General features: G+C 42.0%; 1 protein-coding gene across 1 annotated transcript in view; it reads right to left on the bottom strand.

Annotated features, from left to right (window-relative positions):
• The window catches only part of LOC141133579 (NXPE family member 3-like), a 68,459-nt gene that overhangs the window by 30,967 nt on the left and 12,128 nt on the right, over positions 1 to 25,364 (bottom strand). Inside the window, exon 2 of the mRNA XM_073623042.1 lies at positions 10,283 to 10,786. Within this exon, the coding sequence (XP_073479143.1) occupies positions 10,283 to 10,786 (504 nt within the window). The remainder of the gene's footprint in view (positions 1 to 10,282; positions 10,787 to 25,364) is intronic.

Genomic DNA, 25,364 nt, shown 5'->3' with positions numbered 1-25,364 from the left:
ATTGATGTTAGGCTAACTGGTCTGTAATTCCCAGGGATGTATGTTGGGCCCCTTTTAAATATTGGTGCTACATTGGCTTTTCTCCAATCAGCTGGTACCATTCCAGTCAGTAGGGATGACACTGTTAAAGTCTATGGGACACGAACATGAATAATCAAAAGTGCTCATTTTAAAGGTTTATATGCAAGTTATTGTCATAAAAAGTGTTTGGGGACCCGGGTCCTGCCCCAGGGGGCATGTATCAATGCAGAAAGAAGCAGGAGCAGTGATTTTAATAATGCTTAAAGTGAAACAATAAAAGTGTAATATTCCTTTAAATTTCGTAGCTGGGGGGTGTCTATAGTATGCCTGTAAAGGGGCGCATGTTTCCCGTGTTTAGAACAGTTTGACAGCAAAATGACATTTCAAAGGAAAACAGTCATTTAAAACTACTCGCGGCTATAATGAATTGTCGGTCCGAAAATACACATAAAAGTTCATTGATAAAAATGGCATGGGATTTCCCCACAGGGGAACCACAAACCAAAATTTAAAAAAAATGCGTGGGGGTCCCCCTAAATTCCATACCATGCCCTTCAGGTCTGGTATGGATATTAAGGGGAACTCCGCGCCAACATTTTTTTAAAAAATGGCGTGGGGGTCCCCCTAAATTCCATACCAGGCCCTTCAGGTCTGGTATGGATATTAAGGGGAACCCCGCACCAAAATTTAAAAAAAAATGGCGTGGGGGTCCCCCTCAAAATTCATACCAGACCCTTCAGGTCTGGTATGGATTTTAAGGGGAACCCCGCGAACATGAGTTCAACTCGAACTCGAAGCTCATCCCTACCAGTCAGTAGACTGTCAGTAAAAATTAGGTACAATGGTCTGGCAATTACTTGACTGAGTTCCCTAAGTATCCTCGGGTGCAAGCCATCTGGTCCCGGTGATTTAAGTTTTAAGTTAAGTTAAGTTTCCCAAGTCTAATTTTAATTCTGTCTTCTGTTAACCATGGAGGTGCTTCCTGTGATGTGTCATGAGGATAAACACTGTAGTTTTGGTTACTGAAGCCCCCCGATTCCCTTGTGAAGACTAAGGAGAAGAATAAATTCAATACCTTCGCCATCTCCTCATCCTTTGTAACCAGATGACATTCCTCATTCTTTATGGGGCCAATATGGTCTGTCCTCCCTTTTTTACTGTTTACATACTTAAAGAATTTCTTGGGATTTTTTTTGCTCTCCTCTGCTATGTGTCTTTCATGTTCTATCTTATAAAGTCTGAATGCTGATGATGATCCCTGAACATTGTATTTTTTGAATCACACAGTTGCTGCAGATTTGTCAGCTCCACATCCATGATGCAAATCTCCCATTCCACCACATCCCAAAGGTGCGCTATTGTATTGAGATCTGGTGACTGTGGAGGCCATTGGAGTACAGTGACTTCATTATCATGTTCAAGAAACAAGTTGTGAGATGATTTGAGCTTTGTGACATGGTGCATTATCCTGCTGGAGGGAGCCATCAGAAGATGGGTACACTGTAGTCATAAAGGGATGGACATGGTCAGCAACAATACTCAGGTGGGCCATGGCATTTAAACAATGCTCTATTGGTACTAAGGGGCTCAAAGTGTGCCAAGAAAATATCCCCCACACCATTACACCACCACCAGTCTGAACCGTTTATACAAAGCAGGATGGATCCATGCTTTCATGTTTATGCCAAATTCTGACCCTTCCAGCTGAATGTCGCAGCTGAAAGTGAGACTCATCAGACCAGGCAACATTTTTCCAATCTTCTATTGTCCAATTCTGGTGAGCCTGTGTGAATTGTAGCCTCAGTTTCCTGTTCTTAGCTGACAGGAGTGGCACCCGGTGAGGTCTTCTGCTGCTGTAGCCCATCTTCTTTAATGGCTTAAGGACCACTCCATATACGTACACTGCGGCAGGGCCGCTGTTAAGCCAAAATCATGTACCTGTATGTGATTACTTTTAGCTCTCTGTCTATTTTCAATGTATACAAAATCATACGCAATGGCAGTATTATACTTTTAAAATAATGATTGTGCTCAGCTTTGTACACGTCGGTGAGACTCCGGCTTGCAGGACAAAAATGTCAGCATATTTTATGAGTACAAGAAGGCTTTTGTTTTATTTAACCATCAAAGCCCCTTCCACTCTTAACACGTGATACATTACTATTCTACTTTATTAACCCATAACGTTATCTTATATGACCAACTATTGTGTTGTAGTTTGGGCAATACGGGATGTGTGTAATTTCTGAGCAACCACACTAGCAATGACAGTATCTTTTATTTATCTATGTAGTTCTATGACATATATTTTAATCATTAATATTTGTAATAATATATATTTTTTTAATTTACATTGGTTGTGACTTATCGCTTGTTCTCGGTATTATTTTGACACCTGAAAGTCCTCTTAATGATGTGCTGTCAACACACACAAACTGTATCCCTGTATATTTATATACATAAAATGTGATTTATTGTTTCATTTTTTCCCTGTGTTTATTTTACCTGGATGACAAAAGTGTCTGGTGGGGGTCGGAAGGAGGCAGGGAAGAGGGAGAGTGGGAGGGAAAGCCGAGTCGTTGCACCATGGTCCTCTGGGTTGTACTTACCCGCTGGGCAAAAAGTTGCCGGTTAGCCCCTGGCAGTGATGAGCACGCTGCATGGGGTATGGATGATCAGGATGGTATCAGGTATGGCTTGGTCCAAAGTCACAAGGTACCTGGAGTTAGGCTTTAAAGCTGCTTTAATCTCTTTTTGCAACCAACTTCTCCCTAAGGCAGGTTAAAGCAAGTAAAGAAGATTGGACAGGTCCACATGGTGAAAACCAAACATCCAGAGGTCTGTTATAAATGTAATGGTGTAATGGTGAAATGCATTAAGACAGCATGTGATATACGCTTATTTGAACCATTAGATCTACAATAGACCTTCTATAATTTTGTTGAGTAACTACATGGATCTGCGTTCTTTATTTAAATTGTGTGATTAAGCGCTATTTATTATAACACCCTCCTAGATAGGTGCTAGGTTAGATAAATTTAGTTACTGGTTTACTGTAATCAGCTGAAGTGGTAGTAAACCCACTTTTTCATCTTGTACCTACAGTAGGCCTGTAATAAGGCTTACCTCTGGGTGTACGGTGGTTATCTCCTAAACTTTAGGAGATATTTACACTGCCTGCAGCTGGTGACGTCACTGGCACATGCTCTCTGAAGGTCCGGCATACTGTGCCGGACCTTCAGAGTTAGTGCCATAAACAAGTGCTCCCACGCACATGGAAGAAAGACTGGGTAAAGATAAAAGCCCTGTCAACGGTGATAGCGTGCAGCTGGAGGGCTTCATTTTATGGTAAGTCTTGCATAATGTGATAGTATTATGCATTTGTCTTACAGGGGAAATATTTTTTTTATTGCAGCAGTTTATTACCGATTTGAGCTACATGTTGAGTTACATTGTTTTGGTATTTTCTGTGTTTCACTGGCTGCAGGGATAGTTGGTTCCTCCCATCTGTCTGGAGAGTTCTGGAAGATAGTAGGTTGGAAGAGTCAAATCAGCAGCTGAATAATTATTCAGCCCAAGCCAATCCCTGGGGAGAGGTGCCCAGATGGTGTCTGGGAGGGAGCATAGATACTCTGTTGCTTGTTCGAAGAATACTTCTCAGCTGTGAGCTGGATGTGTACCCATTAGGTTTGGGCGAACGGTTCAGCCCGAGCCAGGGCCATTTTTTCCACTGGGCATGCTGGGCAATTGCCCGGGGGCCCCAGTTGTCTGGAGGGCCCCATCCAGGACCGATCCTCAGTGCTGCAATCTGCTGCTTAAAGTTCACTGACTGCACTGGTTGCTCACTTGCTAGAATCGCCGTCCGCCCGGCATCTAGCTAGAAACCAGTGACGTCGGTCGAGGCCGCAGTCGCGGCCGCCCCAGCATTCATATCGTGCCGCGGCCGCTCCAGCAGCTAGTGAACAAGCTCCGTCCACCTCTGCCATGTTCTTCAGAGAGCGTGGAGAGGGAGCAGTGTGGAGACGGCCCTTGACAGCTGGCGCTGCCTTGCTGCTGTGAGTGACACACTGTACTGCACCAGGCCGGCAGCCTCAAGTAAGTCTAACACTCTCTACTTAAGTACGTTCAAGTTGTGCATCAAACACAGCCACTGTCTGTGCCCCTCAAAAGCTGCCACTGTGCCCATCAAACACAGCCACTGTGCCCATCAAAGCTGCCACTGTGCCCATCAAACACAGCCACTGTGCCATCAAAGCTGCCACTGTGCCATCAAAGCTGCCACTGTGCCCATCAAAGCTTCCACTGTGCCCATAAAACACAGCCACTGTGCCCATCAAACACAGCCACTGTGCCCATCAAATGCTGCCACTGTGCCCATCAAACACAGCCACTGTGCCCATCAAATGCTGCCACTGTGCCCATCAAACGCTGCCACTGTGCCTATCAAACTCCTGTTATATTGTCCAAACGTTGTGTTCATGTTTAAATAATGATTTTGTTGGAAGTACCAATAAATATAGCCTTATTAATAATTTGCATTTTAATTCTCGTGCGTGAGTGTGTAGACAGGGCCCCAGTGCACTGTATTGCCCAGGGGCCCATGATGCTCTTAAGATGGCCCTGGCCCGAGCATGAGTTTGGGCCAAACATTTGCCGGTGTTTCCCCCGACGAACACCCTGCAATGCACTGAGCGCTGCACAGTGCATTCTGCGCCCTGATTGGGCAAAGCTTTGCTCAGTCAGGGTGCAGTGTAAGCTGGTTGCTAAGGAGTAGGGCCAAGAAGCCGGCCGCCGCGTCCTTAACAACTTAACAACTGATGAGTCATCAACTGTCAATGGGTTTCCCTGCTGACAGCTGAATAAAAAAAGTGCCAGTAAATAAAATAAAAGAAAAAAAAAAGAAAAAAGAAAAAAACCCTTTGGGTCTGGTATGGATTGGGAGGGGAACCCCACACCAAAATATCAGACCCTTATCGGGGCATGCAGCCTGGCAGGTCAGGGAAGGGGAGGACGAGTGAGCTCCCCCCCGAACCATACCAGGCCACATGTCCTCAACATGGGGAGGGTGGGTGCTTTGGGGACAAGGCAACCCTGGGCTGTGGTTGTCGGGGTCTGTGGGCAGGAGGCTTATTGGAATCTGGAAGCCCCCTTTAACAAGGCTGCCCCTAGATCCCGGTCCCCCCATGTGAATGGGTATCGGGTACATCGCACCCCTACCCATTCACTAAAAAAGTGTACAAAACTAATAACCACAAGAAACTGTTTTTGACCAGTTCTTTATTAAAAAAAAAAAAAAAAAATAGTGTCCCTCAATGTAAATCCTTTGTCAATCATATCACCCAACAGACACAAAAAAACCCCGCTCCGCCTCCTGGCCTCCTGCTGTATGCCAGCTCTGCGCTTTTACATTTCTTATATAGGCAAGGGGTGGGGCCACCTGGCTGCATCACCCTCTGGCACCGCCCCCTTCTGACATCACATAATGTCATGTGACAAACTTGTTAAAGAGGGCTTCCAGATTCTGATAAGCCCCCCCACCCGCAGACACCGACAATCACTTCCTGACCTGCCAGGCTGCATGCCCGGATAAGGGTCTGGTATGGATTTTGGAGGGGACCACACGTGGTTTTTTTTTTATTTTGGCTTGGGTTCCCCTTAAAATCATACCCGACCAAAAGGGACTGGTATGGACTGGGGGGGGGGCCCACAATGTTTTTTTCTTTATTTTTTCAAGAGCCTGTTGCTGGCAATTGTAACCACAAGTCATTTTAAATGGGATTTGACTCGTTAATTTTTTTCTTTAGAAAAGTAATTTTTGTTGTAGCATATTTTATGCATGCTACAGATGCGCCACTTTACAGGCACATCAAGGGGACCCCCCAGGCACTATATTTAAATATAAAATATTTAATCTAGTGTGCCTGTATTGTCACAAATCACCCACAGGCACCCAAAGACAAAATAAGAGGCGCTGTAAATCAATTAAAGTGTTCATGTGCTTCAAACCAGTGATGGTGTGACCCCCTAAAGGTGTCCCCGTAACTACATATACTCAAAAGAATGAAGGTGAACAAAACTATAAAATGCAAAAGCAAAAAAATGATATAAACCACACTAAATGTGATATAGGTGTTGTTTCAATACAGTGATGGTGTGACCCTCTCCGTATATGATACTCACAATCAATAACTGAATCTTTTAAACATAAATATCAATACTTCTCCAGTGATAAAAGTGCAAAAATATTCATGCTAAGCATGCACTAAATTAAATTCAATGCAATCTCCACATTTTCAAAAAATCAGTCCAAAAAACGACATGACATCACACGTGATAGATAGTGTCCTAAAGAAGTGATCAATCTTGATACAACAAGGTGATAACGTATATCTTCCACCTCTCCCTTGGTGCACGGTGCTTCCACTCCCTCAAGAGTAAAACTCACCGACTAATTTTGCCAGCACTCTCATGCACGGCAAAAATCGCTTATTTACCACCCTCGGGTAATAGGATCAATCGTTGTTTCCACGGTGATTGTTTATACATGGGGTCCACATGAAAGAAATAATGAGTGCTCCAATAGTGTAAACCAATTTCACACTTTTATTAAAATCACTGCAATCTTCCAACATTTCACTCACATTTAAAACGATAAAAACCAGCCGAAATAAGGTGCAGATCACATCAAACTGTGTGCGGTGGAACCAGATGCAACAAATGGTCACGGCGGACCCTAGGTGTGCCGGCGCAAAGCGTTCAATCTCACCACCTCCCTGGATGATCCTCCGTGCCTCCGTGTAATCACAACCTCTCTCCCTCAGTATGGATAGCAGCACTGTGTGTCACGTCTCACGGCCACGCCCCCGACATGTTTCGTCACAAGTTGACTTACTCATGGGATAGGCCGTATTCCCTGTCACTCATCCCTTATATGCATATTCCGCCTGCGTCTATTAGGCCGCGCTTCGCGCATGCGCACATCTCGGGTCCCCGCTGTATGAATTGAGCTGAGAACTTTACAGCGGTGCAAATCAGGGGTCAGATAATTTAATGACATGGACTGGTGATACCAACGATAAATACATTCTATGTAGTTAATGACACACATGGTTACACATTAAATCAATCACTATATCACATAAAACATATTGTAAACATTGACAGCAGAGCACACTAACAATCTCTGCCTGTGCCGCTCTCATGTTTTTTACTGGGTCCCCTATGTTACTCACATAAAAGACATGTATATGTGTGAGTAAATAAACGTCCACACTGTATATACTATCTTAATAAGCCTCATATAAAGAAATATCTTTCTATATATGTGTGTCTTCCTACTCCATATGCATACATATACTATGAGTGTCAGTCACATACATGCATGGATATGTACTGGGTAATGAATTATTTCAATATAAAAAAATATATATATAAAATAAAATAAAAAATTAAAATATTGCAATCAATTTTCATTAAAAATAAATTAAACTCCATGTGTGATTGCTAACTAATATGCATGTTGAATAAAAATAAACTTTGATCAAAGATCAAAGATATGCTAAACATATTAAGTATATACTGAGTAATTCATAAAGAATGAATAATAAATAAATAATCGCATGTTAAAACTGATTCTACCCATAGATCCTACTCCACCTCAGATTTGATATACAGGCTAAGTGACTCATATCTAATCCATAATGATACCTAATGATCTATACATGTATCTACTATCTCGGCTAGTATATCCTCCCCCTAAACATTCACATCATATGGATATATTCATTAGCCAGAGTTAAGAATATTCACTCCTCGAGGGATTACGAATAAAGTACCACTAAAAATCATTGATAAAACAGTTTAAGTTTAGTTCTATATTCAACCCCCTCGGGGCCAGACTCTTCAATAAAAATATCCACCTAGTTTCCCTTTGGGACAGATTCCTAACTCTATTGGAGCCCCTCCATGATGGGTGAATTACATCTATCCCACAAAACTGCAATAGGGAGGGGTCCTGTTGGTGTTTTTCCTTAAAATGTAGAGAAACGCTATGGTATTTATAACCGTTTTTTATGTTCGTTAGGTGTTCTGAGATTCTAATCCTTAAAAGCCTCTTTGTTCTCCCCACATATAATAGGCCACAAGGGCACCACATGAGATATACTACATGTGAGGAGTTGCATGTACTGAACTCCTTAATGTCAAAGGATTCTCCATCCCTATTAGTCACACTTTTTATCCCTCTGTGTTTTACTTTGACCGTCCTGCAGCAAATGCATCTCCTGCAGCAGTAAAAGCCCTTGAAGTCCAATCTCAGGTCATTCTGCCCTGGTGGGTTCAAAACAATACAGGCACACTAGATTAAATATTTTATATTAGATTTATTTTAAAGGGGCAGCTTCACATTAGCTGTGGGGAGTCGGTTCACCACACATTTTTTCATCTCTCTATATATACACATATATGGATTTGTGATTTCACCTTCATTCTTTGTTTATAGCAGGCGCGGTGGAGATATTATTGGTGGGCAGGGCAGTATCTTATAATATCTTTATATATACTATATTTAAATACATTTTCATTTTTATTGATGTACTTTAAGCATAATTAAAATCACTGCTCTTAAAAAAAAAAACAATCAATAAAAAAAATATATATATTGATGCATGTCTCCCAGGGCAGTACTCAGACCCCCATATCCCTTTTATGGCCAATTACTTGTAAATACAGTGCCTTGAAAAAGTATTCATACCACTTGAAATTTTCCACATTTTTTCATGTTACAAATAAAGACGTAAATTTATTTTATTGGGATTTTATGTGATAGACCAACACAAAGTGCCACATAATTGTGAAGTGGAAGGAAAATGATAAATGGTTTTCAACATTTTTCTTTTACAAATAAATATGTGGAAAATGTGGTGTGCATTTGTATTCAGCCCCCCCAAGTCAATACTTTGGGGATGTCTCTACCAGCTTTGCACATCTAGAGAGTGACATTTGTGCCCATTCTTCTTTGCGAAATATCTCAAGCTCTCTCAGGTTGGATAAAGAACATCTGTGAACAGCAATTTTCAAGTCTTGCCACAGTTTCTCAATTGGATTTAGGTCTGGACTTTAACTGGGCCATTCTGACACATGAATATGCCTTGATCTAAACCATTCCATTGTAGCTCTGGCTGTATGTTTAGAGTAGCTGTCCTGCTGGAAGGCGAACCTCCGCCCCCATCTCAAGTCTTGTGCAGTCTCTAACAGGTTTTCTTCTAAGATTGCCCTGTATTTGGCTCCATCCATCTTCCCATCAACTCTGACCAGCTTCCTTGTCCCCACTGAAGAAAAGCATCCCCACAACATGATGCTGCCACCACCATGTTTCACGGTGGGGATGGTGTGTTCAGGGTGATGTGCAGTGTTAGTTTTCCGCCACACATAGCATTTTGCTTTTAGACCAAAAAGTTGAATTTTGGTCTCATCTGACCAGAGCACTCTCTAGATGGGCAAAGCTGGTAGAGACATGCCCAAAAAGACTTGCAGCTGTAATTGCAGTGAAAGATGGTTCTACAAAGTGAAAGATGGTTCTACAAAGTATTGACTCAGGGGGGCTGAATACAAATGCAGGCCACACTTTTCAGATATTTATTTGTAAACAAATTGGAAAACCATTTATCATTTTCTTTCCACTTCACAATTATATGCGCCTTTGTGTTGGTCTATCATATACAATCCCAATAAAATAAATTTACATTTTCGGTTGTAACATGATAAAATGTGGAAAATTTCAAGGGGTATGAATACTTTTTCAAGCCACTGTAAGCCTTAAAAATTGGCACTTTTGATTGTTCTGTTTGGCTCCCATAGACTTCAATGTTGTTCACTGTTCAGGTTAGAACATTTCCCCTGTTTGGTAGTTCTGCTGTGAACCGAACAGGGGGGGTTGTTCGGCCCATCCCTAGTATCCATCTGTGGAAGTGTTGACTAACCATCAGTGGTATTATTATTTTGTGTATTGGTCTGTGATGCATGTGCCACAGAGTTAATATGTTTTTTGTCTTTTTTTTCACACCAGCAGCTTAATGAGCAAAATTGGTATTATCTCTGTTAGCACAACTCCGCAATTGCAAAATCTATTTAGCCAAAATTACTCAACATAAGCTCTCTATAAGCAGCAAATTGTGATTAATTCTGCTCTTTCTTGGAGAACATTTTCATTATTATTTTAACTAACTGCTATTTTAACTAACTATCTGATGAATTGTATTACCTTGTCTGGTCGAGAATCCCTCTGCTGATGTAAAATTGCAATAAGTTCACTGGAATGCATGAGTCTAACAGAGATCTTAGTTTCTCCAGACCACTGAAGAATAAACCTTGCTGTATAGGAACCATTATTATGGTCTGTAACAGAGCCACTCACTCCGGCTTTCAGACTCAAAGAGTGAAGCTTCACATAAAAAAAATCCCCACCATAGTTCTTTGTCCGACCTTTGTGGTCCTTAGCTATAATTAGAACCTCCAGTGATTCACCAATCATATAAGTAGCCCGAGGATTGATGATAAAATATTGAGAAGTTTTTGGGTGGGTGGAAAATTCCAAGGATACATTGGGTGGAGCCAGGGGCCATTCAATCCTCTTCAGCAGATTGTTAAGCTCTTCACGTTGAGGGCCGATTACTGGAAATGTTGGTGTAGAAGTAGATGTAGCCCTCAGTGGAGCTGGATGACTGTCTGTATTGGAATAGTCTCTGAATAAAGTGTTGTAAATTAACTGGAAAGAAACATTGATGAATTAATGTTAATAATAATTGATGCTAAGTATCCATAAAGTAAAAGTACAGATTCACTGAATGGTTTTCTAATGACGTATTTTGTATATCATGCTGTATTCATTTGGTTAAAGCTCAACTCCAGGCTCAGATCCTTAGTTGTTCTTACCCCCCTGGATGCCCTCCAAGGTGTAAGTCTTTAATTTTATTTCTACTTATCTTTTTCAGAATCTTCAACTATGTGATGCACTAGACTTTCTTCTTGCACCTGGGAAAGTCCTGTTGATGTAGAGAGCAGCACTGACACAATGATGATCAGTGCCTCTTTTGCAACTATAAATTAAAGGGGCCATGGTAAAACCCCCTTTGGGGAGGGGTCATGAAACCCATTCATTCATTCATAAAATGTCTTCTACTTTGAATGCAAGTTGTGTGTTGGCTTTTGAAATTGGAAAAGGAGGACATCTTATGGTAGAATAGAAGAAATGTTGCAGAGGGCAGCTCTGGATTAAAGGTGGATATTTCAGTCTGAGCTACTTTTTTAGTTTTTGCCCTGCCTTGGGGCCCATTTTAATAAAAATAAAACTGCCCACAGTCAGACTTTAATAGAACGTTTAACTAAGCCTTCCCATACCGCTTATGGATGTGGCAACCAAATGCCCAATCACCATTATCAATTTTATTAAAATGTGGTTATTGCCTGTGTAATTTCTTTCACATGAGCCCTTGATTTAGAAAAATGCTTGCAGGACTCCTATTCATTAAATTCATATTTTACTATGAATGCTCCAAGTTAAGCTTAGGCTGCATGAGCAATACAATATACTGTATATCACATTGCTTTGACACTTGCCAATACAGGTGTACTGAATCTATAAAAAACTCTCAAAACATTGAAAAAGTCTGACTAACTTGGACTCGCCATAAACAATATATACTGTACCATATACTGTAACTGGAATGAACTGGAATGAACACATTAAAAACTGTTTATAGCACAGCTCCACAATCCCTAAATGCATGAGACCCCATAAAGGCTCAAAAGGTGTTTACAAACAACACAAAATATATATTTATTTTTTGGGCGAAGAAACCAAGATGGTAATTGATTATTTAATTACTCAGGAATAATTTCTGAGGCCTTTAAAACATTTGCCACCTACAAGGCTGATATAGTTTGACTCCACGACACCCATTTTGCAACTCACTCTACACCTCTGGACTATGCTACCCTGCAAGCACTTCTACACCAACATTCCTTGCTTGATACTTGGGGGAATGTATTCCATCAACACACTTTCTACTCCCACCCACTCGAGAATAGATCATATGCCCTTTACACACGATAGGATTTTCCAATGGAAAATGTGTGATAGGACCTTGTTGTCGGAAATTCCGACCGTGTGTAGGCTCCATCACACATTTTCCATAGGAATTTCCGACACACAAAGTTTGAGAACTTGCTATAAAATTTTCCGACAACAAAATCCGTTGTCGGAAATTCCAATCGTGTGTACACAAATCCGACGCACAAAGTGCCACGCATGCTCAGAATAAATTAAGAAACTAAAGCTATTGGCTACTGCCCCGTTTATAGTCCCGATGTACGTGTTTTACGTCACCGCGTTCAGAACGATCGAATTTTCCGACAACTTTGTGTGACCGTGTGTATGCAAGACAAGTTTGAGCCAACATCCGTCGGAAAAAATCTATGGATTTTGTTGTCGGAATGTCCGATCAATGTCCGACCGTGTGTACGCGGCATTACAGTATCTTCATCTGCATTGGGTCTATCCCAGTATTAATCTTGTCCTTCATACTCCTGTTAGCATGGTCAGGCCATAACACAGTTATCTTGACTCCGACCTCATTAATACCTGAGTCCTGACCGATCCTGGTGTATTAATTATTTCCTACTGACTCCCCCGACCCTTAAGATGGACATACAAATAGCGATCAAAGAATACCTCACTCATAACACAACCTCTGAAATTTTACTGCTTACCTGTTGCAAGATTATAAACCGGCCATTTGTAAGACTTGCATCCAAGTAGCATCTCGATTCAAGAAGGACTGTTGACTTCTACTTTAAAAATTAGATGCCGAATTTCAAAGTTGTTACACCTCCTTCCAAAATGCCCCAACAACAGATAATAAAACATGTCCAGATAAAGCTTGAAGCAAGCTTGATCTCTTTCTGACAGAGTGACAGTGAGAAATCGGTCCACAGATCTAGGCACTTATACTATACAACGTTCTTAGCCCAGGACCATGGAAAACTGGAACATAGCTTTAAACCAATTTGCTTGAAGACTCCTACTGGTATTCATGTAATCCCCTAAAATACTAAATGAGTTTTGCCAACGCCTCCTTACAGTGCTGACACTCCTCTGAATCAGTCGATGGTGGACTGCTCACGCTTTACTTTATCTAAACTCACCACCTTTCAATGAGACCCACTAGAAAGTCCAATCACTCTGAAAGAAGTGCTTGTGGCCATCAAATCACTTAAACCTAACAAATGTCCCAGCCCAGATGGCTTGACGATGGCTTACTGTAAAAATTTGCTGACCTACTGGTCCCAATGTTCACGTCCACCTTCAATGTCCTCCTCAATTCGCAACACTACCGCTTGGAAACCTTGAATCCTGTTATCACCATGATCCCAAAGCCGAACTCCATGTCATGGTAACATTTTAGGCCTATATCCTTACTCAATGTGGATGTAAAATTACTGGCTAAAATCCTAGCAGCTCATCTCAATTCTTTCACTGGTTCCCTGATTCATAGAGACCAAGTGGAATGTATCCCATTACGTCAAACCAGTGACAATATTTAATAATCCATGTGGCACACACCCTTCCTGCCTTCTTTTCCTTGATATTAGGAAGGCATTTGACCTAGTGTTCTGGTTGTGGATTGAGGCTGTACTGCAAGACAGAGTCACAAAATATTCTAAGACCTGGTAGCCATGGGTAGAACATTACCTCCCTCCAAACTTTGACGCTGCTTTACTGCATCTGAGCTGACCTAGTTTCACTATTTGCATTTGCAATATATTACTCCCATGTGCCCCCCTCTGGTAACCCCTCGTGACCTATTTTCCTTTAACCGTCTTTTTTCTCTCATCCTACCCCCCCTTCCTGCCACGCTCTCCCTAAATTGGTAGACATTGGTAGGTTACCGAGCTAGCCATTTTTTTTTACGCCTACTGTCATTAGGCTAAGCCATTCTCCCTACCTTTGATTAGCCCTCTGCAAACTCTGGCAGGTCCTATTTATGTTAGTAACAGTATCTGGACCACACCACTTTTACATGATCACCTTCCAATCTATTGTAACCTCACTTATTATGCTATAATGAGAAAACCAAGGATTTGGTCTCTTGTTCATTTCTTGGTATTTTGCATCTCCAATTCCATTTATGAATCCTCTTGTGCTGCTCATTGGTTTTCCCACTGGGTGCCATGGCTCCCTTTCACAACTTGTGGGTCAGACACTCTGCAGCAGTCACCATTTTGAGGTGTTATTTTGGATCAATTTTCAAGCTGGTCTTTTATAGGTCTTATATTGGTGGCATCCACTCCTGAAGAAGCAAAGCAACATTCACGAAACGTGTAGACCTTAACATGAGAAGAATACCTTGGCAATTAAGTCCTTTAAATATGATATGGGGTCTGCAGGAAGGATTTATTAGAATCAGGAAGCCCTCTTTAATACAAGGGGATCCCCAGTTATCCAGTCCTCCATGTAAATGAGACCAGGGTACATAGTAAAACTATTAATGATGCCCCACACAAACACAATGATCAGTGCCAATGATCTTCTCTTGACATACTTGACCCACAAATTATAGCTCCCTACCTAGCTGAATGTTAACAAACTGGCTGGTGACGTTGGCAGATATCATTCGTCATGACCTAGTTAATGTTATCACCCGGGATGCCTGCTAGCTTATAAATAATTTGAAACAAGCAAGTAGGTGGGTAGCTGGAAGCATCATTCAATGGGAGTAGTAATACTACCAGTAAATTAATGATTTCTGTCTGCAGCAGCCAGAGGTTCGGGTGACCAGACAAGTAGCCTAAGTGGCCAAATCTGACCATTCATTTTGCTCTTTGTTTTCGTCAAAATAAATTGGTAGAAGGTTTGATTCAAGGTATTACCACAGGGCGGCACTGTGGATACCAAAATAATCTAAATATGTGGCACTTCCTTTAAATTGGAGATAGTGATGGAGAATTGGTACTTGCACTTTATAGGCACTGAGGTACAGTCGACTCATATATTTAAACCTGTTGACTCTAACACACAATGGAAGGCCTTAGCACACAGTTTCTAGGATCTCCCTCACCAATATGTACTCACGAATATCCTTAGAAATATTAGTTGACTCTTTCCAATATCCTTGTTACCCTTCCACCCTGTGATAGTAGACTAGATCCTCAGACGACCGTCCATCTGTCAGATTTCTGCAACTTATAGAAAAGCAGGCCTCCATGTTGACCACCTGAAGCCTCGGAACCCTGCAGGCACATGGCAGAAGAGCCTAAGGGGCTAGCAGCATAGGTGTTGGAGGAGGTCTTGGTAGGAGAAGAACCAGGATAGAGCAGAATCTTGAAGGCCAAGAGAGTGAAGTTTTTTGAGAAGGAGCTGGTGGTCAACAGTATTAAAGGCCACAAAGAGGTCTAGCAGTAAGAGTATGGAGTAGTGGCCATTGGCTTTAGTAGGTATTAAATCGTTAGTGAGTTTTAATAGGGGCATTTCTGTGGAGTGCTGCGAGTGAAAGCCAGACTGTAAGGGACCGAGAGCTGTTTTCGGCAGCTCAGTTTTTGTGCAGGGAGCCTGCAGAGGGGGCGTGCTCCAAGCACATAAACATGGCCTGCCAACTGATGCATATGTGTGGCGTGTTGGCATTAAAACCCAGATTTTTGCCGCTGCACATATGGGTTACTGGGGTGTAAAGGGGTTAAAGGGCATTTGTTGGGTGGCGCTAAAACGAAGCTCAGCTGAGCATTTTTAACCCCCCCCTCCCTCCCCAGGAAAGTGTAAAGTAATGTCTCACTTTGCTTCTCATCAGCATTATGGTAATCTCACAGCACAGCAGGTGCTGTATTGCGTTGTCGCAGTGTCCATGGCTGTTGGGTGCTGACTTTGTTCTGCAGAGTACAGCCTTAAGTTGTCAAAGCCGGTACCCAACAGCCATGTGACATTGTGAGCACCTGCTTGCTGTGAGAATACCATAATGCTGATGATCATAAAATAAGCACAGTGAGGATTCTGGGAACTCTAAGCATATGTTAGTGTAACTCACAGTGCAGCCACACTTCCCGACATTAGACTTGCTGCTCCCTGCTGTGAGCCGCTTCACATCAGGCTTGGCGCCTCGGCACAGGAACGGACTGGAGCATGTACACGAGATCACTCTGCCAGGGAAGGCAGTGGGCGGCTGGCCAGAATTGCAACATGCGGCACAGGTACATGGGCCCCAAAATAGAAAAAAAAAAGTCCCTCCTCTGCTTCTCACCTCCTGGGCCCTTCTATTGACCTGATAGGGCCCAGGAGAATGTAATTATACAGCCCTCTAAGCAAGTAGGAAGGGGGTGTAGCCCTGTTTTTTATTTGGGAGATATGAACTAAAAAGCTACCTGGGCCCCCCTCTTAAACTGATGGGGACCGGGCTTGGGACATACAGGACCAGTTGTGCTGCCTTATCAATGGCCCTCCCACTAGGTATAACGAGCCAAAAGGAAATATACCTAATCCTAACACCTATTTACCTAATCCTAGCACCTATCTTGGAGAGCGCTACACTTGCTTTGCTAAATAAAGCTGTCCATCAAATAAAAAAGTAGAACAAATAAAAATACTGAAATGAACTACAATGTTCTGTCTATTACAAACAGCAGGAAGGGACATCCCGATCTTGGTGTTTTGAATGCTTTTAAGTGCAGAGGAGGGATCTGAGGTCTTATGGACTCCAGATCTCTCCATAAAGAGCACCTGTCACATGCCTAACACAATAAAATTGATCACAAAAAAAATTTAAAGCAACAAAGTAAACTAAAAATAAAATAGGCTAAAAATAAAAAAAATTATTAAAGTGCCCCCGTCCTCCCATGCTCGAGCACAAAGGCGAACGTACCTGTCGGTCCTGCACACACGCAATCAGCGATCGTCCCACACATATGCGGTATCACAGCGAACGTCAGATCGTGGGCAGTAATTATGTACTCTATGTCACTTGGACGAATCATGTCTCAGGGTCTGATGAGGAAGCCACAGCTTCCCCATCAGACCCTGAGACAAGAACGCAGCACAAAACCTAAATACACCACCGTAGATACCATTTGTCATGATTATATTTAGTTAATGTCATCACCTGGGATGCCTGCCAGCTTATGTATAATTTGAAACACGCATGTAGGTAGCTAGAAGCATCATTTAGCGGGAGTAGTAATACTATCAGTAAATTAATGATTTCTGGCTGCAGCAGCCGAAGGCTCAGGTGACCAGGCAAGTGGGCTAACTGGCCAAATCTGACCCTTTATTTTGCTCCTTGTTTTCGCCATTAAGAATTGGTAATTCATAACTCTAGCACACATTATTTTTATTCAAAAGCAGCCTCTGAAGGGTTGTTGTGCTTAAACCTACAGCGGGATATCAATATCACTCATGTTGTTAAAAATATCAGAGGCAGTTATACAGATAAAAATAGGTTAGGGTACACATGGAGGAACTCATTTGACCATGTGCCTCTCTATCTTTGTGGGAGCAGTACTCTCCCTGCAGAAAACAAACATGCCCCCTGCTGCACCACAATTCCCATGCTTACTGGTTGTTGGAGATCTTTTCTTTGATTTCAGGTATTTTATTGTGTTTTTCACATGTGTGAAGAGACAAAGTAGATTCATAACAGTCCTCCCAAAGGTTGCACAACAAGGAAAACAATAACATGGCAGATCAAATAGGTTGTAATTATTCAATGAAGCCTTGTGGCTGGTCTATATTGAAAACCTATGCGAGTGCTCCAATGGGAGTTTACTGACAATAATTATTGTCGTTATTGAGATAAACAGACAACTAAGTAGCAAGTGCAACAGAGTAACAAAACAGTGTTCATGTTTCCATGAATAAAGTATATTATAGGTGGAAAAAATATATATAAAACACAAAGCGCTGTGAGGCTAAATAGCTGATAATTACACATAAAACCAAGTGAGGCTGCTATCAAAAGAGAGTGTTTTCAGAGTCACTTAAAAAGAATAAATAATGATATTTGAAGCGCTTCACAATGTGCATGAAAATGAATATATAAGAATAAATATAAATAGTCAAATAAATCCAGCGGTGAGTAAAAATTCCTATAAAATCCAGCAATCAAAATAGTGTAAAATTATAAAAAATTTGTGACACCAAATGTGTAAAAAATTCACATAAAAAATCCACATAAAAATAAATATATAGGGATGTATTCAGAAGGTTCAATTATACAGGTGTAGAATCCTGATTGGTATAGAGCTTTTGATCACTAGCAAAGCTGTTTAAAAACACTTGCTTAATTAAGGTGCTCATTGATAGTACCAATGTGTTTTTTGCTTCTATTCACAACCAATGTGAGAATCATAAACAGGCAGATAAGAGAAAAAAAACAATCATTGTGCAATAGTTAGGATACCAAGGTACACAGGCAAACTTCAATCCACTCACGTGTGCCTTATAATGATAAGGCATATGCAGGTTTTACTATAGCAGTCAGCCGCCTTAGACAGGAGCAGATTCATTGCAGTACACTGGTGGGAGGAGCCAAGGAAGCTCTGTGCAGATCAGCAGTATCACTCAGTGTACTGCAGTGAATCTGCTCCTGTCTAAGGCGGCTGACTGCTATAGTAAAACCTGCATATGCCTTATCATTATAAGGCACACGTGAGTGGATTGAAGTTTGCCTGTGTACCTTGGTATCCTAACTATTGCACAATGATTGTTTTTTTTCTCTTATCTGCCTGTTTATGATTCTCACATTGGTTGTGAATAGAAGCAAAAAACACATCGGTACTATCAATGAGCACCTTAATTAAGCAAGTGTTTTTAAACAGCTTTGCTAGTGATCAAAAGCTCTATACCAATCAGGATTCTACACCTGTATAATTGAACCTTCTGAATACATCCCTATATATTTATTTTTATGTGGATTTTTTATGTGAATTTTTTACACATTTGGTGTCACTAATTTTTTTTTAATTTTACACTATTTTGATTGCTGGATTTTATAGGAATTTTTACTCACCGCTGGATTTATTTGACTATTTATATTTATTCTTATATATTCATTTTCATGCACATTGTGAAGCGCTTCAAATATCATTATTTATTAAAGTATATTATAGAGTATCTAGACGTGAGCATGTTAACTAGGTCATGTTGAGAGCCCTAAAGTACAAAGTGCCCATTTTTATTTATTTATTTTTTATTACCAAGGTTGCTGGTCTGTTAGTGAGATCTAGACATCTTATTAGGTACTCTGATTTGGATGGCCTTGACAGGGATTGGGGGGGAGGGGGGATATAAGGTTATAAGAGGGGCGGAAGTGGAGAACGGAGAGGGGGAGATATGAGGATAAGAAGGGTAGGGAAGAAGAAGAAAGGGCAAGTAGGGGAGTATGTGTAACGTTAGTAGAAAATGTGGGTCTTCCGCCTCCCACTGGGTGCAACTCGTTCCATTTCCAGATGGAGCCTGTTTGGTCATTTATGCAGGGTTTGCGAAGTCTGTTGATTCTTGGAACTGAAACCAGCATGTCCAAGTGTGGGTGAATTTGGTTGGCGTGTTATGTGCTATATTTATTAGTTCTTCCATTTCAGCAATCTGTCTGCGAATGATGGGGGTGTGGTGGAGCCCCATTTAGCTGGAATGCAGCATCTTGCTGCGTTGACTAAATGAATTGCTAGTGACTTATGGTATGTCAGTCTGGGAAGAGAGGAGTGGTGTAGGACGTATTGTGAAGTGGTAAAATCTAGCGTGTAAGTGGTTATTTTTGATATTCCATAATGCACTCCTTTCCAGAATGATTGGAGCTTTGGGCATGACCACCAAATGTGTAAGAGGATGCTTGGGTCTGAACCACATCTCCAACATAGGGGTGAGACTTTAGGAGAAAATTTGTGGAGCTGGACAGGAGTCCTATACCAGCCCAAGAAAATGTTATATCCAGTTACTTGCATACTATACATTCAAACATTAAAGGGGTTGTAAAGGCTCATGTTTTTTCACCTTAATGCCTCCTATGCATTAAGGTGAAAAATCATTCGGCGATTGCAAGCTCCCCAGCCCCCCCGTTTACTTACTTAGCCCTCAAAAGTCCGGCATCGAGAACGCGTTTGATGTTGGCCAGGTCTTCTCAGCTGTTCTCGGCTCTTCATTGGATAGATTGATAGCAGCGCAGCCATTGGCTTGCGCTGCTGTCAATCAACTCCAATGGCGCGAGGGCCGGGGGGGCGGGGCCGAGTCCTGTAGTCGGCGGCCTGCAAGCTAACCCCCCCCCCCCGGGAGAGTGCTTCCCAGAGGGGGTTGGCTGATGCGGGGAGGAGCCAAGACAGCTGCCGAAGGACCCCAGAACAGGAGGATCGGGGCCACTCTGTGCAAAACGAGCTGCACAGTGGAGGTAAGTATGACATGTTTGTTATTTAAAAAAAAAAAAAAAGTGAAGCTTTACAACCCCTTTAACCGAAACCTTTGTGGAGATGAACTAGAATTCTTTCCCATTCTTCATCAGTGAGATTAAGGGAGAGTTGTTGTTCCCATTTATGACTTGATCTACTGGACGTCAGTGAGTTTTTAATGAAGAGAAGGAAATAGTGGAAATAGCGTGTCGCTGTTGTGTGTTTCTGGAGCAGATGGATTCAAATGGAGTGTGTGTGGTCTGGACCAAACCACCAGGGTGTTAAGGTAGCTAAAGAAACGTCTTAATTGGACATAGGTCCAAAAAGGGGGAAGACTGATTACGCATTCAGGACTTTAGCTATTCAAAGGATAGGAGTGAGCCTTTGTGAAAGAAATGCTCTGCGCAGATACATTTAAAAGGCCACTGTGTGGATAGAAATTGGGGGGGCCTTCCCTGGAGAGAAGTCAGGATTGCGCTGAAGAGGGGTGAGAGGCCCTGGGGAAGAAGATAGATACAAAAATGTCCATGCTATTTGAAAGCAATGTAAAGACGGCCTATAAAAGGATGTTCTTAAGGCTCTCGGGAGATGTGTTGTGTAGGTAGAGTGAGGGTGTCATATTTGATTCTGCGACATTTCTGTCCCCAGATAAAGCGGAAGCTGAGAAAAGTTGATTTGAAGGTTGGATAAGGCATTGAAGTGAGCAAATTCGCTCAGAAGCTTGGGATAGTGTTTTGGGGGTCTGATAAAAATAGAAGGATGTCATTGGCGAAAGCCGCAATTTTGTATGTACAGTAGCTTTCCAAGTATACAGGCGCTATTCCGCTATTCTTAACAGGGTGTGTGCAAAGAAAACAATATATATATATATATATATATATATATATATATATATATATATATATATACAGGCCTTTTTTCTTTTTTTTCAGCAGGAACTAGGGGGAACTCAATTCCACCACCTCTGGCTCAGGTCTTTTGCTCCCTGCTCATCACTATCACTTGGTAACATTGAAGTCCAGCTTCTGCATTTACAAGTGATAGCTTATCTCCCAGTAGCTCCCACAGGTCAGATCTCCTGCGCAGATCCCACTGAGTGCCGGACAGGGACAAGGGAGGTACAGAACAGGTGACCAGGGTTCAGTGCAGTCATGGGCAGGAGAGGGTGCATGGTAGGCTGCCCCCTCTGTGGTCTCCATTTTTTCCCTGGTGACCAGTTGTTGATGCTCCTACTGCATGATCTCCCTTGCGAGTGACTGTAGTATAGTCTAGTATGGTGGGAGGTACTACAGCCGGATAGGTGCTTCAGCTTATTATTGTAACAAAGGTAAGACATTTGACAGATGGTAGAGCTTTTAAGGAGGGGGGAGAAGGTGAAGGTAGTGGAGGGAGGGGGTTGTATGCAGAGGGAAGAGCTACTATTTGATGCCATTTGGCAGGTATGTGTGTGTGGCAGGCATGGTTGAGTTCCTGCAACTTTTCTCTGAGAAAAAAAGCCCTGTATATATGTATATATATATATATATATATATATATATATATATATATATATATATATATATCTGCTTTATGGAGACAAATAGAGAGTCATTTGTGGTGGAAATCAAAAATGGGATGGGTGCCAATCCAAAAAATTTGGAAGAAAGGAAGAAAAAGGGATATCCTCTCATGATACCGCGAGGAGCAGATTGCAACAGATATGGAACCAATTTATTGGTGATAACTTAAAAAACAGTATTTATTTACTACAAGTTACAATCATCAATTATCAAATCAGCATAACACATATGGTATAAATTGACAGATTTTAACAAGAGATACATGGCAATTATAGGATGATTAAAAGATAGCAATTATATAAACCTGGCGTATGTTATTAACGTGTTTCGCAATAGTTGTTATTTCAGGACAAATCCTGCCTAAAAGGTATAAATGTCATCCAAAATTAACATACAGAAAATAATCTAAAAATAATATACGCTATTTTTTCAAAAGTATTGGGTCGCCTTCCTTTACAGGCACATGAACTTTAATAGCATCCCAGTCTTATGCCCTGTACACACGATAGGATTTTCCGATGGAAAATGTGTGATAGAACCTTGTTGTCGGAAATTCTGACCGTGTGTAGGCTCCATCACACATTTTCCATAGGATTTTCCGACACACAAAGTTTGAGAGCAGGCTATAAAATTTTCCGACAACAATATCCATTGTCGGAAATTCCGATCGTGTGTACACAAATCCGAACACAAAGTACCACGCATGCTCAGAATAAATAAAGAGATGAAAGCTATTGGCTATTGCCCCGTTTATAGTCCCGACGTACGTGCTTTACGTCACCGCGTTCAGAACGATCGGATTTTCAGACAACTTTGTGTGACCGTGTGTATGCAAGACAAGTTTGAGCCAACATCCATCGGAAAAAATCCATGGATTTTGTTGTCGGAATGTCCGATCAATGTCCGACCGTGTGTACGGGGCATTAGTCCATAGGGTTCAATATTGAGTTGGCCCACCCTTTGCAGCTATAACAGCTTCAACTCTTCTGGGAAGGCTGTCCACAAGGTTTAGGAGGGTGTCTATGGGAATGTTTGACCTTTCTTCTAGAAGTGCATTTGTGAGGTCAGGCACTGATGTTGGACAAGAAGGCCTGGCTCGCAGTCTCCGCTCTAATTCATCCCAAAGGTGTTTAGACATTATAACTTTTGCGTAAACCAATCAATATTCGCTTATTGGGATTTTTTTTTTACAAAATGTGTAGCAGAATACATATTGGCCTAAATTGATAAAGAAATTTGATTTTTTTTGTTTTTTTTTGTTTTTTGTAGCAGAAAGAAACAAATATTGTTTTTGTTAAAAAAATTGTCAGTATTTTTTTGTTTATAGCACAAAAAATAAAAACCGCAGAGGTGATCAAATACCACCAAAAGAAAGCTCTGTTTGTGGGGAAAAAAAAGAAGAAAATGTTATTTGGGTACGGCGTTGCACAACCGCGCAATTGTCAGTTAAAATAATGCAGTGCTGTATCACAAAAAAATGGCCTGGTCATGAAGGGGGGTAAATCTTCCAGAGCTGAAGTGGTTAATTCTGATCAACTGACGGCTTCATTTCTCATCGCATTTCTTGAGGCCCTAAAATGCCAGGACAGTACAAATTCCCCCCAAATGACCTCTTTTCTGAAAGTAGACAGTCTGAGGTGTTTAGTAAGGGGCATGGCAAATGTTTTTGAAGTTGTAATTTTTTATCACAATTTTTTGTAAAATTAAGAAATTGAGTTTTGAATTGAAATTTCTTTTACAATTTTTTTTTTACATGCTGTCACCAGTGCTGTACAGCTTCATCATATGACTGGTGTGGCGGTGATCAGGGACACTGACTGGTGACAGTATATTAAAAAAAAAAACTTTTTTATTAAATTTTTTAACTTTTTTTTTCGTTTTTTTTTTTTTTTTTTACATTTTATAAATTTTTTTACTATTTTCTTTTTTTTTTTTTTTTTTTACATACTTTCATCAGTGTAGTTCAGTTTCAATATAGTAATACTGTACTTCTCTGGGGAAGGTGTTTTTTGGCTACAACTAATCACACGGTGCAGGGTGCTGTGATTGGCCCAGGTACCATGTGATAGCTGTGGGCCAATCCAGCATAGGAAACACAGCTGTTATGAATGAACAGCTTTGTTGACATTGCTCTCACTTGACAAAGCAATCACATGATCACCGTACTCTGAGTACCGAGGTCTACAATCCACTCTGCCTGGTAAACACAGCAGTCATGGGGGGTGGGGCGCTGCACGCCACGGGGGGGGGGGAGCACAGCATGCAGGCTGCACATGCACCTGAAGTACATGTATGTTACGGTGCCTGCACACACCACCCCACTGCAGGATTTGTACTGTGGTGAGTCAGCAAGTGGTTAAGAGGAACCCCATGCAAATATAAAACAAACAAAAAATGGCATCCCCGCCAAAATCCATACTAGGCCCATATCCAAGCACGCAGTCTGCCTGACCAGGAAAAAGAGGTTCAGCAAGTACGCACCCATCCCTACCTGACCCATACCAAGCCACCGGTCATCAACACGGGAAGGGGTAACTTGCCAGGGGCCCACCCTGGCAAGGCAGCATTCCCCAATGTTGATGGAGACAAGGGCCTCACCTCCAAACTGCTGGCCCTATGGGGTCTGCTGGGGGGACTGATCAGAATTTGGAAGCCCCTTTTGAATGACAAAACGTCATTGCATGTACTGATGAGAATTTGCGTCCAAATGTTTGCAAAACATTTTATCAACCACTTTCTGCCCGCGTTATACCTGAAAAACGGCTACAGCTTGGGTTTCCAGTGCCGCGAGGGCATCCGGTGTGCTCTGTGATCGTTGAGCCTTTCAGACTCGGCTAATCACAAAACAGGATAAAGGGCCAATCACAGCGGCTCTTTAACATGTGACCAGCTGTCAGCCAATGACAGCTGATCATGGAAGTAAACAAGTGCTGCCAATCAGTGTCCATCAGCGACTCATCATCAGTGTGACCTCTCAGTGTCGCCTACCAGTGCCGCCTATCAGAGCCCACCAGTGACACCTATCAGTGCAGCCTCATCAGTGCCTCCTCAACTGTGCCCACCAGTGCCGCCTCATCAGTGCCCACCAGTGCCTCCTCATCAGTGCCACATATCAGTGCCGCCTCATCAGTGCTGCCTCATCAGTGCCCACCAGTGCCTCCTCATCAGTGCCCACCAGTGCTGCCTCATCAGTGCCCACCAGTGCCTCCTCATCAGTGCCCACCAGTGCTGCCTCATCAGTGCCCACCAGTGCCTCCTCATCAGTGCCCACCAGTGCCACCTCATCAGTGCCCACCAGTGCCACCTCATCAAGGCCCACCAGTGCCACCTCATCAGTGCCCACCAGTGCCACCTCATCAGGGCCCA

The sequence above is a fragment of the Aquarana catesbeiana genome, linkage group LG03, assembly GCF_042186555.1.
Source record: "Aquarana catesbeiana isolate 2022-GZ linkage group LG03, ASM4218655v1, whole genome shotgun sequence".
Taxonomy (NCBI): Eukaryota; Metazoa; Chordata; class Amphibia; order Anura; family Ranidae; genus Aquarana; species Aquarana catesbeiana.
The sequence above is the reverse complement of the archived record's forward strand: the minus strand, read 5'-3'. Positions and strand labels throughout refer to the sequence as shown.